Consider the following 17,304-nt stretch of genomic DNA (forward strand, 5'->3'; position numbering starts at 1 on the left):
ACATCTCTGTTTCCAAATATGCAAAACATTCCAGATATGCAAATTCACTCAGCTCCAAAATCTGTGGAGGTCGTGCACACTCACCTCTTATTCATTCAGTATTTTCATGCATATGAGGGTTGCACACCCAATTATGTGGCTGCTGTGTTATTTGGACCTCATAAAGATTATCCACATATTTGAATAAAACCTTTTCCTCCAGCTTCAGTGAGAAGGCAATGTGATAGTGGCAAGATCAAATGCCGGTGAAACTTCCTACAGTACTATCCATCGCTTGTGCATTGTAGTTGGATACAATTAGGCTACGCTAGAGTCAATAATGCCGCATTGTCAGTGACAAGTTGCCAGCTTATATTGATTTACCTTGAATATTTGAATACCTGAATTGGCTGATGAATGAATGGCATTACCTTTTCAGAAGTTCATGGCAACCATGGTAAAAAAAAAAAAAAATCAAAGAAGAAACAGAAGCACACAAGATGATGCTACCATTAGGATTTTGTTTATTTGTCAACAAATCAGTTTCCACATGATAAATACATCGTACCCTTACCTTGACCATAGTGCATACCATTTAAAGATTCCACTGAGAGGAGTCTAGGTGGTTACACAGTGAGGAAAAGGGAAAAAAAACAAGAATTTGGAGTTTCCTTGGCGCACCTGTAAGGCACAAGAGTGTCAGGAGCCACTTTCCAAAGGCAACACAACTTGCCCCATAATGATTTGTCCCAACAGCATGAACGAGAGGATGCTCGGCGTGCAAAAGCCCACCAACCACTGAAGACATCAAAACAACAGCGGCTCTCACGAGTCGGAAGAGGAGGGAAAAAAATCTAAAACACAAAAGCAAGTGTATAGAAAGAAATAAGAGAAACAGGGAGAACGAGGGGGGAGAGAGAGAAAACACCCCAGAAGGTAATCCGGGTTGCGGGTCCCAAGCAGAGTATTTATGATCCTGCATATGTACCCCCCTACCTCCCACCTCAACCCCCAGCCAAAAAAAAAAAAAAAAAAAAAAAAAAAAAAAAAATTGTCATGAAATATTCCTGTTTGGGAGAAATGCTGGTTCTCGGCAGCGGCAAAGCGCGACGTTGTCTGAGCGCACAACAGACTGGGTCCAGTTCAGGGGGGAAACCCTTTTGACTCGAATTACGGGGAGGCTTTATGAAAAAAAGAGGAGGAGGAGGGCAGGGAAGAAAGTGGTGGTGGTGCCAGACGCAGCGGCAGCAAGAAGCGTACGTACGTGCTTTATCTTAGCGGCTGAGTGTGTGACGTGATATTGCAGCCTGCTCCGGGAGCTCTCCGCAAGCACCAAGCAAAGCGCGTCTGTTTCTCTCTGTTGTAACTCACTAGCCCCCAACATCTCACATCCACCCACTACGGATTTTTCCCCTTTGTTTTTTTCTTTTTTTCTTTGGACGACTTGCTGGAAAGAAACAAACAAAAAAAAAATCTCAGTAGGAATAGAGACGTCGAGACTGCCGAATTATTTTATGGTAATATTCTAAGACTGCTTTCTTCTTCCCATCACTCCAAGAATTTCTCTTTCCCCCCGCTCTCCCTCTCTCTCTCTCCTTTCTCGCTCTCTCTCCCTCGGTCGCTGTCGTTGTTGCGCTCCGTTTTGATGGGAAAAACCCAGAAGAAGAAGAAGGGGGGATATGAGCGGACAGACCGGAGTCTAACGCATTTTATTTTCATCCATTGAGCCGTCTTGTTGCGCCGGACTTCTATTGTCGGGAATGGGGAGTATTGATCCGCTGGAAGGCTGCAGAATTTATTTATAAAGGATGTGGTCAAGTATGTTGGAAAAATAGCCATAGCTTCCGCAGTGTAAGGTATGACTCTTATTCTTATTATCCTTATTATTCTTATTCTTATTACGCATAAAATCAGCTGAAATGCTCATTTTCATGTTGTCATCTTCTGTTAAAGTTTAGCCTACTCCTGGTAAAAATGTGCCCTGTGCTTTCGACATTATCACTTTGGAGCTTTTATCGGTTCACGTCAGTCTAGGCTGCCTAACAGACGATTTTCAGAGCTGATCCTCTCTCTTTAATGGCAAAAATGACTTTTAAGTGCCGAACCCTGAATTGCCCGTGCACGAGACAGCCCCCGTCTCTATTTTGAAAATCTCCCTTGAAACGAAATTGCTCTTAGAAGCTCCGGCAATAAAATAGCCGTCTTTTGACGAGCGATTTCTCGTCACCAGAATACTGATTTCCACGTAGCCTTGACCATGAATCTTGCGGAGGGATGTAGAATCATATGAATGTGTCAGCCTTTCGCGGCTAAAAGGTGATTTCACTCATAACTGGTTCCACAAATTCTTATATAACATACATTATTCCCATGTAGTATGAAGGCTACTTTTATCACGCAAAAGATCTGGGCCTATAACTAAAAAATTCTCTGTTCTCAGGACTCCAATAGCCTGGTATCTATAGCCTACTTGGGATTTCAACGCCTACACACACACACACACACACACACACACACACACACACACACACACACACACACGAACACACGCACACATGCACTCACGCACGCACAACACACACACGCACATTCTGCTGTGACACTGCTCACAGCTGCATTGCCTGTAGGATTAAAGCAATCAGGACATCGCATTGCATTCTCTCTCTCTCTCTCTCTCTCTCTCTCTCTCTCTCTCTCGCTCACACACAAGCACATGAACATACGCACGCACGCACACACACACACACACACACACACACACACACACACACACACACGCCACACGCCACACGCATACACAGGCACTGGCTCTTTATCAAATTGCATTGTCAAATATGTCTAGCCTTGAATTTCGGAGACATCCAGGTCGTGTAGTGGACCGACAGAGCGCAGAGGCAGAGGAGCCATACTGACGACGCAGAGAGGCATTTTTCAGTCTGTGAATTTGACCATCACCAAATTAATTTCATGTCGTTGGACGAAACAAAATAAGTCAGGGAGCAAAACAGCTCGTTTCGAGAAAAAAAAAATATGGTGGTTATTACATAAACTGAGCACATGAACTTAAGTGATATTTTCCTGCTTTGTCTATACAAACACTATCATTTGATGTCACATTGTGTAGACACTAGAATTTAATTTCTCCAGGGATTCTGCCGTTATCTTCGACCCAATTAATACGTTTAGAACGACTCACATTACTGCCCCTCGTGCCCCGCACCCCACAAAATAAAATAAAATAAAATAATAAAAATAAAATAATAAATAAATAAATAAATAAATAATGGCTGAAGCAACCACAAGGTGGCAATGTTTGCACAAAGTATGGTATAGCAATAAAAGAGACAGGATGGGTATGTAAAATACATGTTGCTGTGGCATTTACCCGTTTTCATGATAGGAAATGATAAGCAATGTGAATCAAGTTAATCGTGACATGATAGGCATCATCTGTAATGTTGTTTGTGTCCTTAACTTTGACATTCCCTCATGTGATTCTTTTCATCTCTCCTTGCAGGCCAAATGACATAGGATGAAGGCTGTTCGTAACCTGTTGATTTATATATTTTCCACCTATCTTCTGGTTATGTTTGGATTAACTGGTGCCCAAGATTATTGGTGTTCCACTCTGGTCAAGGGGGTCATTTATGGATCATATTCGGTGACTGAAATGTTTCCTAAGAACTACACAAACTGTACATGGACGCTGGAGAACCCAGACCCTACCAAATACAGCATCTACCTGAAACTATACAAGCGAGACTTGAGCTGCTCTGAATTTTCTTTGCTTGCTTATCAGTTTGATCATTACTCACATGAAAAGATCAATGAATTGCTTAAAGTCAACGAGTCTATAGTATACCTGTGTGATTCGAAGAATATTTATGTATTTTTACTGTATGACAAGAATTTTGTTCAACTGCGGAGGGTTTTCCCTTATGATTATAACGGATTGACGCCACAGAAGCTTGATGAGGAGGAGAAGTCTGTTGTGGAGTTTTTGGTGTTGAATAAGGCCAGCCCTAGCCAGTTTGGGTGTCAGGTGCTTTGTACATGGCTGGAAAACTGCCTGAAATCAGAGAAAGGGACAGTGGAGACATGTGGAATCGTGTATACAAAATGCACTTGCCCTCAGCATTTAGGCGATGGAGAATCAGAGAGTATGCTAATGCTGAACAATGTGGTTTTACCTTTGAATCCACAAACGGAGGGTTGCTTGTCACCCCAACTACAAGCTGGGCAGATCTGCAATCTAAGTGCAGAAGTGAAACGTCCTCCTAAAGAAGGTGAGTATCCTGTCAGCTTCCTTCTATTTTCCTGAAATAGATCTAGACAACTTAATGGATTACTCTTTGCATAGAGAAGACAGTAATCATGTTAGTCGATGTGCACGTCAATCAGTCACTCCCTTCTCTGCCCTTTTTGCATGTTTACAATGCAATGGCCCATGAAACAAAGAACACACACAGATGTATAGTTTGCCCAGAAATGTGTTGACTTGTAGAACAAAGCTGCCAGAGGAGTTGGGTGTAGTAAAGTCCACAACACCACAAACCAAACCACCAAAAGGGGTCTTTCATTTGGTTGGACTGAATTCAACATGCAGTAACAGTGCTATGAATTTAAAATGGCTGTTTTTGTACACATCACTACAAAGAGAGTGAAAATGGCTGCAATTCAAAAGATGTGTTTTGTGCATTGTACAGTTACATCTTTGTCATTGATAAGAAGACCCACAGTGGCCAATATTAAAGAGCATGTCCTCAGTTTTTACTGACAGTTATGCCACTTTGAATGAGTGAAATGAAGGATGAAGCAAGGACAGTGAATTGGCTTATATTGATTTACCAAAAACACTGGATTGGATCACGGTGCTTAGGCAACATTTAAAGCTATAAGATTTAACAGTGTTAGAATACAGCAGAGCAGTGCTTAATTCATAGTCACATGTGTAAATGTGACTTTAAATGAATTACAGGCCTACCAAATGGATTAAGATTAGAAAATACAAAAATATTTATATAAGGGCATTTGCACACTCAAATATGTATTATTAAACACACATGATACTTTCAAAGATCAAAACAACTGCTTTGACAGCATTAGAGCAACAAATTTAGATATTGTCAGTGATATAGAGTGCAATTTAAATACATATAATTCATAATTTTCCTATTATACCACATAAACATTATAAGTAGATGTGTTTGCAATCTTGAGGTCACACATACATGCATACTTGCCCAAACTGAGACACATGTACATATGTGCATGCACGCACGCACGCACGCACGCACACACGCACACACACACACATACACACACACACACACACACACCCAGCCACCCACACATTCACGTGTTAAGAAGGCGAGATGAGTCATTGTCTCTGAGAAAGACAACTGAATGAAGATTTAAGAATAAAATAGTTATGATGATAACCAGTTCAGCAGTGGGAACCATGCAGTTAATACATTTGTGTGGGTCTTTTCAATTAAACAAAAATGGATCCTGTCTTGACGCATGCTTGCTGCCATTTTAATAGATACCACGTTAAACTGAGGGGAACATACCTCAGAAGTGAGGCAGCTTCACTGTGAGACGTAAGGAGGGGCATTCATTGCAGTACATTGAACTAAAAATAATGACTCACCTTTTACATTTGGGGAAAAATAACAATAGGAAAAATGTTCTGGAGCGATCCTGCTTGTGGCACTGTGTTTTTCAAAATTCTGTTTGCAATAATAGTCCCCTCGAGAGCAAGTGGCAGTTGTCTAATCAAAGAGAATAGGTGAACGTCACAGTCACAGGAAAGGAGTACAGCTGAATTCGGTGGATTCCTGCTTCTTGCTACATGCTACATCACATTTTTAGGGCATTTTTGTGACATCTGACGGAGTTATTTTTTTTTTCTCTTTGTGTGAGAAATATTATTGAATGTTAATGTCTAATTAATGACTTTGCAAGCAGTACTCTTACTCCTGTTCCCAATGTCCATGATTTATTAAGTGGATTGTCTCCATCAAGTTGAATGATGTAGTCATTTTGAGCATTGTTCACCCACCTCTTCACTAGAACTCTTAAGCAATAATGCAGACACTTTCTAATGCAAATTACGATCACAACTGACCTTGTAGTCTAGCAGCATGTCAAGCAACATCGGAAAGCACAACTCAGCCATGTATTTTCCCAATATGCTTTAATCATTCAGTGAATCTTTGATCATTATAAATTGCAAGCATATATATATATATATATATATATATATATATATACATATATATATGTAAACTGCAGGAGTTTCATGATATAATGCTTATATGCAGTGAAAATTCTTTGCCCCAAAACAACATTTGACTTTTTTCCCTATCAGCATGTTAATAACGGCTTAAGAGCACAGCTTATTTTTTTTTCTCAGAAGATTTTCTGCAAGCTTCTATTTATAGGGTGGTTGATGGGAGGTTTGAATAAATCCGTTTTCATCTGGATAACGGGGAGATCACCACTGGGTTTAAAAGAGCACTGTGTCTCCTGTGGCATCACGGTGACAGAGTGGGTGTTCCTGATGAGGAATAAAGCATTACAAACAGTCGACAAGGGCTCTATTTGATAAAAATCGCTTGTCTTTGATCTTCTCAGTTGCGGGTGGAGGATGGCCTCAGAGTAGGCCTACATCAAAAAAAGGAGGCCTTTAGGTTCTATACTCCAGCCATGCCTCTGAAATGTCCCATCAGTGTCTTTGGAAGACAAAAGGAAAACAAAATGTCTAAGGCATTTATTAATTTTAGCTGCCTATGCAGACAAAGGTCACACTGCATTGCGTTGAATCCAATACAAACATTAGTTGGATGACACATTCATACCATTTTTTGAAATCATGTTTTTTTCCTCCATGTCATCATGTAAGGCTTGTGAAACACACACAGAGGCTCAGTGGTTGGCACTGTTTGCTCACAGCAAGAAGGGCTTGTGCTTAATTCTCAGTCTTTTATGTGTGGAGTTTTGCATGTTCTCCCCCTGTTCACATGGATTTCCTCCCTCAGTCCAAAGACATGCAAGTCAAATGGACTCTAAGTTGCCCATAGGTATGTGCGTGTCTGTCTATCTGTGTTAGCTCTGTGATGGCCCGGCGCCCTGTCCAGGGTGTCATCCTGCCTTCTGCCCAATGCATTCTGGGATAGGCTTTTGCCTCCCATGACCCTGAATAGCAACGAGTGTGGAGACAAAATGAATGATAAGGTCAGTAAAGCTTGGAAGAAAATGTGTCACAGTTTCTCTTGTGATCAGCTCAAGTGTTGCATATTCATAGCAAAGAAATATTAATGTGGAAACACTCAGTCCATGGCATTAGGTGCTGTTCAGCAGCCTAGCATAACAAGAAACAAAAGCAGAGCATGTTCTCCCCTAGACGTCTGCCCTTTTCTCTTGTCACACACTGTGCAAATGCTGGCACCTCTAATACAAGCTTAAAATCCTCTATTTCACATTGTGCTGTCCAAATCATTCACAAATTGCTGTGGCTCTAGGAAATAAATAACATCTTGAGGCATTGTCTTGTTTGGTGGCTCAATCTACTAGTGTCTGCAGCTGAGTATTAGAAAGGGTTTTTTGTCTCATTTTGTGGGGAATTTGTCTCTTTTGGAGAGTCAGGGTTGAGAAGTCTCATTGTGTGACAAGTCGTTCTTTGTCAGTGTTCTTCTTTTGCTCGGCCTTCATTGAGAAACTCCAAAAGGTGTTCAGTGTTAGTGAGGCCTTGAATAGTGTCATTCATGACAACATTCCCCACTGTACATGAAAAGCTTTCAATCCAAAGCGTAGCGTCAATCAGTTCTGGTCTGTTCTTTAACACATTTTTCACTAAAAAATCTTTTTTTTTTTTTTTTTTTAAATATTTCTTGATTTTCTTTTTCTGAAATATGATATTTCAGAAAGAATGGGATGTTGCACATTCTCCACAGCCTGAAATAATTAAGAGCCCAACACCATCATCCACCACCACCTTCTGTGCTGTCATGTTGATTTACAGCTCCATAGTGGAAAAAAGATGACACGGTTGACTGTGGCAATAGGATGGTTTTCTGGAGATAAGGGCTTATAATACGGTTCAAATCTGATAGCACTAAAAAGAAATGAAGCTCATTATGATGTAACATGGTTAAATAAATATTTTATAAACCTACAAATTTGGCCTCCCATTCAGTTTTAGCATGAGTGAAGCTGGACATTTGTATGACATCTCTTTTCATCACTGCAAATAAATGCTATATCTAATTTTCTCACATTATCTCGGAGATATACAAGCACACTCATGCACTAGAAAAATAAATCTGTTCCATATTCTCATTTGATCATTACAGCTTCTGACTACACAAACTATATGCCATGTGGAAAATGGCAGTGTGATTTTATTGGCAAATGAAATGTGGGTGAAGCGTTCTAATGCACTGTCACCTGCCATAGTCCTGAGCATTGCAGCAGCTCGGCCCCGCTGCCTCACATAGTGAGGCCTTTTATTCACTTTGGATCTCAGTCAAGTCACTCAGTAGTCACACTGCATTATGCTCACCCCCATTGTTCAGTACACTTGGAGGCCATTTTAGTTCCAATTCAGTGGAAGAGAGAGCCCAGCTCAACAGCACTGAATCTGTTTGTTTTATCTTAGCCATGGATTATTTGTTTTTTTGCAGTAGCACAGATCTTGGATAGCCCATGTTTTGCTTCAGCCTCAGTTCCAGGCTTGACTATTCCAAACCTTTAAGAATCAAAGATAATTGGACACTTTCAATCCATCTTGAGCTCATGGATTAGTACTTTCTTTCTATTTTTTAAAAATGGTAGATATTGTCTTCTTAGTTTTAAAGAATGATATTTTCCTCCAGGTTTTGTAGATATTGCCATCCTAGTTTTGAATGCATTCGACCTTCTCTCGTTCTGATAAGATGTTGATATTAGGACAAGGTCACCAACAGATAGTGTGTGAAAGGGGAGTCAGAAAGATTGACATTGTGCATCAATCTTTCCATAAACATATGAGACCCATTCACATAATGAAAGTGTAGAGTATGAAACTATTGTCTGTTGTGTTTCTGCACCAGGTTTTGGGCTGACCGAATCAATTACAGAGCTTCAGTTTTGTGGGAGATATGTGGCCACCGAAAAGCTGCTAAAAAAAAAAAAACAAAAAACACTTCAGATGTCAGTGATAACAATTACCCAAGGACCTCCCAAGACTGCGTGGAATACAGAAAAAGACCAAGGAATGATTTGCTATTTATATCTGGAAGTGCGTTCAAAAATTGGCAATTGTGGTGACAGGATAGTGTGATTTTCTGTACGTGTTTTTTTTTTTTTTTTTTTTAAAAATCTGGTACCTACACAGATAAACCTTACATCCTGAATATCCCAGGTTCCTATTTCTGGGTTTAAAAATTCATGAGGCCGTGAAGTGACTCGAAGTCATTTTACACAGTGATGTAAAACTACAAAACCATGTTCATGCCAGCAGACCTTTGCTGTGTTCAAAGGTCTGCTAAGACTTCTCACACAGTCACACATGAAGGCAAATTGGCATTTGGCACCACACGAGTTTCCATTTTCCAACCATGGCAAATTTATGATGAAATAAAGTGCACGGCTTGCCATATGTTGTTTTATATAGTTCTTTGATTTTGCATTGCAAGTTCAAATTTAAAGAAGGTGGCTATGCACAGAATAGGTCAGCGTTAGACCTTCAAACAGCACATTTTGATACATGTATTATCAAATGGCACTTAGGATAATACTTCAAATAAGGTGCAGCATATGTTTATTCGGTGATATGTTGAGTACATCAGGATTTTCTCTTCAGTAATTTTGATCCCATTTCTCAGTGAGCTTGCATAACATGCCTGGTATCAAAAGAAAGCTTTGAATCCTTGGAAGCAGCATTTGCTTTTGATTTAGTTTTTTTTATATATATATCTATATAATGATGAGTTTTAGAGTTTAGATTTAGGTTAAAGCTTTAGAATTTAAATAGTATGTTGATAGTGCCTGTTAAGGCCTGCTGTTGTAGGTATCATTATAATAAAATATGATGTAGAATTGATATCTTAAATGGGCCCATAGAGGATACTCTATCCTTTTCACAGCTAGTATGACAATGCTTCAAAAAGCTACTAAAACTGAAATGAATTTGAAGTTATTTTATCATAACTACTATCAGTTATGATGAAATAGTTATTATGATAGCTAATTCTACTATTAAAAATGAGATTAACCTTGATTAGAACTGTAATAACCTGGCAGAGGAGAGGAAGTGGTTCAGCTGTGAGTTCTCCTGATGTGGATTTGTAATCCCAGCCTTGATGATTTCTCACAGCATCTCCACAGTTTGAAGTCAGAGTGATAACCCTCACATTTGTTTTACTTATTTCCATCTATCCTGACCTTATAAATTAGAGCCAAGTGTTGTCACAGCTCAGTTGTGAACAAGATGCATTGAAATGCAAAATAATTTTGGAGGAAAACCTGAAAATACAATAATAAAAAGCAGCCTTGCTATGTTATGGTTTTCAGACATCTAGAAAACACTGCATGTCAAGAATCTTTAACTTTCACACAAAAAAATGACTGCTTGAGGGAATGGAAACCTGATTGGTCCTGAAATACAAAAAAGCTTGTCATTCTTTACCACTTTATTTGCTATGGTTAAAACTACCTTCAAAATAAAGCAGACATGCTGCGCTTTAATGTCACGTCCATATTGTTATGGAGCTCAAACAAATCCTCTCCCAATATGGAGCTGTGAAGATCTGCAGTATGTTGGCCATTCATCTGCTCGATTGGATTTTGCTGATCAAACTGCGGGATTTTTTCTAACACAGTGAAAACATGACATTCCATATGAGGTCGGAGAAAATTGCATTTCTCTTACTGGCTCTAGACTGTATTCATTTAAAATCAATGTGTCAGCCGACCAGCCAACTCCATCTCCTGCGCTTTTATGTTGTCATGGATGAAACAAGTCCTTATTTTGCCACTTTACATTTCAAATGTGACTGTAACACAGTTCGCTTGATAGTTTTATAATGGAAAAACATAAAAAAACAAGAATCTAAGTCACAGTAATGAGTCTAATAATTCTAACATTGACATCTCTCAGTGTGTAAAACTGCATACCAACATTGCCACTAAAATCCTGTGTAGCAATAAGGACAGATGCATGTCAGATGTATTAGGTTGTGTAGCCTTGAATGGTCATGTTTCTTGTTACAAATTCAAGCGGTGATAGATTTTCACGCCTGTGGAAGTTATTCAGTGATGACATCATACCCACTCTGCAGCAACTCCCACAACTTCTCCTAAATGGTTGCTGAAATGCCCCTTATTTGCCTGTTTAGCATTCAGTTTCTCATTGAACTCCCTCAGTTTTGCCAAGTAAATAGAACTCACACATAGCAACAAATCTCAATGGCTTGTTGGCTGTGAAATTTGTCAATTGAGGACGGCTTGAGAAGGAGAATGCTATTTGGGGGCGTTTAACATTTCCAACAAAAAAAAAAAAAAAAAAAAGTGAGATGTGATGTGATGTGAGAAGAAGTCTTCCTTTGCTGCTCAGTGTGTTTTCATAACCCAAATCCTAATCAGCCTCACGCACGGTGCAGAGAATACACTGCAAGGCTCACATTCCCACGTCGCATCTTCCAGCCATTTTGTAAAAAAAAACTTAGACTGCTATCCACCAGCTTATTTTTTTAAATTTTACATGCACCTATAATTTATGACCTGCAATCCAAAGTGCAGTCTAAAGTTGATATGTCATAAAATGTTGTAAAAGATTTGGATAACATCACCGCAATGAGACATTAGACCATGGTCTGGAGGAATACTTTTTTCTGATTGGCTGGCAGGTGGTCATTAAAACCGTATATCGCACACATAGTTCAGGTCAACTTTAATCACCACTCAAAATTCATCTGCTTCCCAACTTGTAACCATAGCAACATTAAAAAGCACAGCTGTCAAAGCGTACTTGTTATCAACTGTGGCAAGCACAACTGAGTTATTGATTTGATAAACTCCTGACCAGAAAGGAAACACACACCAGTGGAATTTTTTATGTTGTTTCCTCCTCGTTGCTTTATATTCTTACACAGAACCGGAGAGGTGGCACATGGTAATTTCATCATGGCTGTGATTAGGTTGCAGATTGTAGATCGTGTGGCGGCTGTGATGATGTGTGATTATCTGCAATGAGCTATGTGATGTTATTTACCGTAACACAAGCTTTGAGTTACATTTATACAACAGTCATGATTTTGTTGTCGCAATATTGTTTTTATCTCAAATAAAACGTAGAAATGAAGTTTTCACCATCGTTTTAATGCTGCGCCAAAAAGTATAGCTCTCCAAACAAAAACTGGCTTTGCAAAGTCAACTATGAACTATGAAACAAACTATGATGCCAACAATGAAAAAAGTCTCTGATCCATCCTGTTTGTCTTGTAGCTCCTCGTTTCTTCTTCAGTTTGTTCACCTCGTCTTCTGTGACGCTACTTGACGAGTTTAATCGCTAATCTCGACGCATAATCCAAACCAAAAGTTATGTTATGAAAATGTATCCATTGTCAGCAACATGGAGAATGTAGTTTGGCATGCTGCTCTCAACCAATCAGATTGCTTGAACAGAAAACTCAACCAAACGTGTGTAACAAATGCGCATTTAGAATAATTAAATGAATAAATAAAACACTCTGTTATAGAACCCCCCACCCCACCAAGTTAACACTTATTTGTAGAAAACATTTTTGATGATTTATTTCAAACCACCTAGCAGAGTTATATGCTTTCAGTTTTTTTTTTTTTTTTTTTTTTTTTTTTTTATAGTGTGTGCACAGTTGAAAATTATGCTGCTCATATTCAAAGACTCTATAGCCTCCACCATACTACCGTGGTGTTTCATCACCACAACATTAACATATATTTATCAGGCAGCATTACCATTTGTAATTGCATGTCTCGCTCTGATATCGCAGTTTCCAGACTCTATTTTGCAATTTATGAGTTAAAGATGAGTGGACCTTCAAAATCAAAGGAAGAGCCACTGTTGTTGTGCTCTTGTTTTCTTTGACTTCAAAAAGGTTTCTATATGAATGCGGACATAACAAGTAATGAGTCTCTGTAGATGAGGAAGACTGCCTCATCGTCTTATTATACAAATTAGATTTGTTTATTGCCAACATATGCATAATTCAGTAGTAACCATCATTTTAGATTTCCTGCTGTCATAAAAAGGAAGTCTCCCTGTAGCCCCATCCTCGTTCAAAGCAGAAACGAGAGAACACCGTGAGCTTTACTCCATTTCAGCCAGAAAAGAACTGAAGTGAAGTGACGGTTTGGTACACGGCTTTAAGGACAGATTATATAATTATATGTATAGAAAAGAAAAACATCAACAAGATTTTCATTTCTGAAGGGAGGGCCAGACTTTGCAGTTGTTGGGGTGAATAGACATTTCTTGAAGGTTTCTTGTCCTTTCTAAATAAGCTAAAATCATACAAGTTTAATGTGGGCTGGTTTAATTTGGTAAATTTTTACCAAAGCCTTGTTTTGCGGTGCCAAAAAAAAAATTGAAGTAAATTATGCTCTGCTTTCAGCCTCACAGTTGCATGTCCCTGCATTTCAACCCAGTTAGTTTTGGCCTGTCAGTGGATGGCTATTTCAGCCCACAGAGGAGAGGCATTTGCATAAACATCCACCCACAAAACCTGGCAAATGAGTCTGTCACTCAAAGACACTGTCTATGTCGTAAAGTGGAAGCAAAATCCAATTTTTTTCTCTCAAGGGGCCTTTGTAACTGTTCTCACTGGTATTCCTTCTGCAGGAGATGGCAAGTGTCTTCACGCAGCTGTGATGAATGCTGCCTTTAAAGTTACATCGCACGGCTGCATACATACTTGTTCACAGTCAGTATCACACCACAATACAGCACAGTCAACACATTCCACAGGCATATAGGCTGCTACAGTTTCTACTTATTACAACACACACTTTAGAAATCAAAAAAATACTTTTTCATTGGACTATTAATCAACTATTGATTCTGTGGCTCAATTGCTGACAACTCTCCCTTGTCAAGCAGTCACTCGGCAATGCAGTTTTATAGTGAAAGGTGCAAGTTAAAGGTGCACACCGCTCAATAATTAACATATTGTCTCGGTGATCACAGATTGTCCCAGTTGGAACTTGAAAACCATTTCCCCGAGATAGAAACAAGAACATTTAGGCCGATTTGTCTGGATCAAAGAAATCCATACTGACCTCATGGACCCATTTAAGCTTTTACACTTTTTTCACATGAAGAATCCTTGTTTCATTTTAGTGCCAGCAGTTCTCGGCTGAAAAAAAAAAAAAAAGTACCTTTATCGATACAAAATCTTTATAGGGTGTTCTCATTGTCCTCTTTTCCATTCTTTCCAGTTTGCTGCAAATTATTTTATACATGAGTGTGACATCAGGTCAGGCTTTTCTCTTATGTCTGGTTATAGGAGATAGTAGGGGCTGTAATAGAGTGCAGGGAAGCCCTTAGAATATTGAAGTTCACTGCCATCCCTTATTATAGAGGAAAAAAATGTGAGCAAATAACACACGCTCACTACATTCTCTCTCTTTATAGACTGCATTAGAAGTAATGAGGACATAAATAATTTACGTTTGAGCGTCCATAGTACACTGAGTTTCACTTTGATGTAAAAACAATTGGAGATGAATAAGAAAATAGCAGTTTCCATTCTTTATTCAGTAGCCCGACAACAGAATCTAACAAAAGCTGTGCCATGTTGTGTGGAAGATGAAATAGCAGAGTAAGCAAAAATGGATAGCAGTGCATGGATATACCGCACAAAAAACAAATGCAGTGACTAGTTTATCTTACCATGTTAATATTTTGGCAAATTATTCTTGCTTCTAGAGGTGCATATATTTTATTTTTAGCTTCACTAGTGAAATGACAATTTAGCGATGAAATGTAAAAAGCATTTTGAGGTTGGATTCCTTTGTACAATACAGTGCAATTTATTGTCCCAAAGGAAATTTAGCTTTCAAAGGCAGCCACAGAGAACACTGTAGATCGTATGTAACAGAAAACAACATAAAACATACTCATTTGTGATGAAATAAAAACACTGATGTTGGTTTCACGGTGATTAATGATTAATGTTGGATCAGCATATTAATGCATCAAAGTGAAAAGACGGTAAATTTTTTTTTTTAAAGTTAAGCACCATTTCAAATGCACAACATGCCGTGTTTCGGCATGTTGTGCATTTTGCATTGTGACCACTAGATTTTGCATTGTGACCACTAGATTTTTTTTTTTTTTTGGACTCTTAGTTTATTTGCGATATTAATTCAGTTTGTGCACTCAGCTTGTTGCTCTTTTCAGGGTCCACGCAATGGCATCACAACTCAAAATTACATTTGTGTCTGTTATAAAAAGCTTTTATTACATGCAGCAGTGCACTACTTGTGTAAGAATTGCTTCAATTTTGAGCCATTATTAGGTGTATGAATGTCCCAGCATCCAATCAGTGGACTTTTTCTTTCTATTATGCAAATACTAATTTGATTATTTATTCGATATGATCAAAACTAAATAAAAATAAATAAATAAATAAAAATGCTGCAGTAATGCTTGACAGGTGCGTGGTGGCTTTTACCATGGGTCTGACATTTGCTTGCCTGTATGGTTCCTCAGAGCTTTGTGGTTATTCAGCTCCTCTCTTTGTAAGGAGAAATCTCGCTGTCTGTTATGTAACATACAATGAGATTCAGAAATTAGCACTTTCTCTGCGACACTCTTGTGCCAAACTGTCAGCTTGTCCTCGGCTCTCAGTCTTTCATCGCACAGGGAGAAATTATGTTGGGATTGAAAATGTCATGATGGTCGCTCACGACTGAGACAAATAAATAAATAAATTACAAGTTATATTTTTGGAGGAGAACAAATTCCAAACGCAGTGTTTCATAAACTGCAAGATGTCTTGAAAATTATAACATCAGAAACAAGATCCTTAACAAACAAATAATCCAATATTTAAAGACACAGTCTACATAATAATTGGAGTACATTCTGTTTACATTTTTCGAATGTACTTCTGACTGATGTTGTTCATAAACACTAAAGCAAAGTGAACTTGTAATGTTAGAGTGTATCCCATCTGCGTGCCTGACACTTTAACTACTCTAACACTCAAAATAAAACTCTGCTTTGTAAAAGATTAAAATTGCCTGAACAAGAAAGTAAAATATAAATAGCATATAGTACTAATTCATTCCCTCAGTCAACTTTCTTTCTTTGTGATGTAATAAAGGAGTTCATCAGTTTCTGGAATAAAACTGTCAACATGTAAGTCCATTTAATAGGCATTTTCGCTCGGTTTGCCACAATTTGGCACAAAATGTTCAGGACTAAATGAAGGCATGAAGGAGGGGGCTCAGCCAAAACAGGAAGAGGATTGCCTCACTTCACTTGTTTGGCACAAGGGTGAAGTTTGCCTGGAGTGCTCTCTGTCAGAAAGAATATTGGCACCACCAATCCAAGATACTAACTCTGGCCTTAACCCCCTTTCCTGACAGAAAGCGCTTCAGGCAAACTTTGCCTCTAACCACTTGTTTAGAGCATTGAAGTATTGGAACAATCAACCATATCATTAACTCAGCATACTGTCAAGTGGAATAGATCCACTGTGCAGCTGCTTTCTGGTAGGTTAGCTGTCTTTCAGTGTCACAGTTTGCTAAAATGTTTTGTTAGCTGCCAAAACTAAACATCTGTTAGGCAAAACTGCTTTGTTACCTCTGTCGGGTTATAACTAACATATTTACCAGCATCAATATTTTTTGACATATTGGCAAAAAAAAAAAAAAAAAATGCTGTGCTCAGTCACAAAAGAATAATTGCCAGAACACCTTGATGGTAAATAGCCTTTGGCTTTTTACTCAATGGTATTCAGGCTTTCAACTTCTTTTTAAACACACAATTGATGTTCTCTGTGCATGAAATTTGGTGGCACCTATTTTTCATTTATTTATTTATTTTTTTTTCACTCTTAAAGGCCAGTACACGATTGCAGACATAATTGCCTTGCTCTGATTCAGCCATTATTTTCCTATGGAGAGAGCAGAGGCGGTCAACTCGAGTGCAGGGCTACACCAACATTTTCTGCCGAGCTGTGCAGAGTTCAGTTTGCGGCAGACCTTTGAAAGGACTTCCAATCAGATCGCACCTCATGTGGCCAGGACTGATAGTGAGAGATGCTGGAGAAACTTGTATTGTGTATGTCTGAT

General features: G+C 38.8%; 1 protein-coding gene across 1 annotated transcript in view; it reads left to right on the top strand.

Moving 5' to 3' along the window:
- Positions 1–1,274: 1,274 nt before the first annotated feature.
- The window catches only part of adgrb3 (adhesion G protein-coupled receptor B3), a 132,785-nt gene continuing 116,755 nt past the window's right edge, over positions 1,275–17,304 (top strand). Inside the window, exons 1-2 of the mRNA XM_030070844.1 lie at positions 1,275–1,835; positions 3,497–4,265. Coding sequence (XP_029926704.1) covers positions 3,512–4,265 — 754 coding nt within the window. The 5' untranslated portion in view covers positions 1,275–1,835; positions 3,497–3,511. The remainder of the gene's footprint in view (positions 1,836–3,496; positions 4,266–17,304) is intronic.

Source organism: Myripristis murdjan, chromosome 15, assembly GCF_902150065.1.
Source record: "Myripristis murdjan chromosome 15, fMyrMur1.1, whole genome shotgun sequence".
In the NCBI taxonomy this organism is placed as follows: Eukaryota; Metazoa; Chordata; class Actinopteri; order Holocentriformes; family Holocentridae; genus Myripristis; species Myripristis murdjan.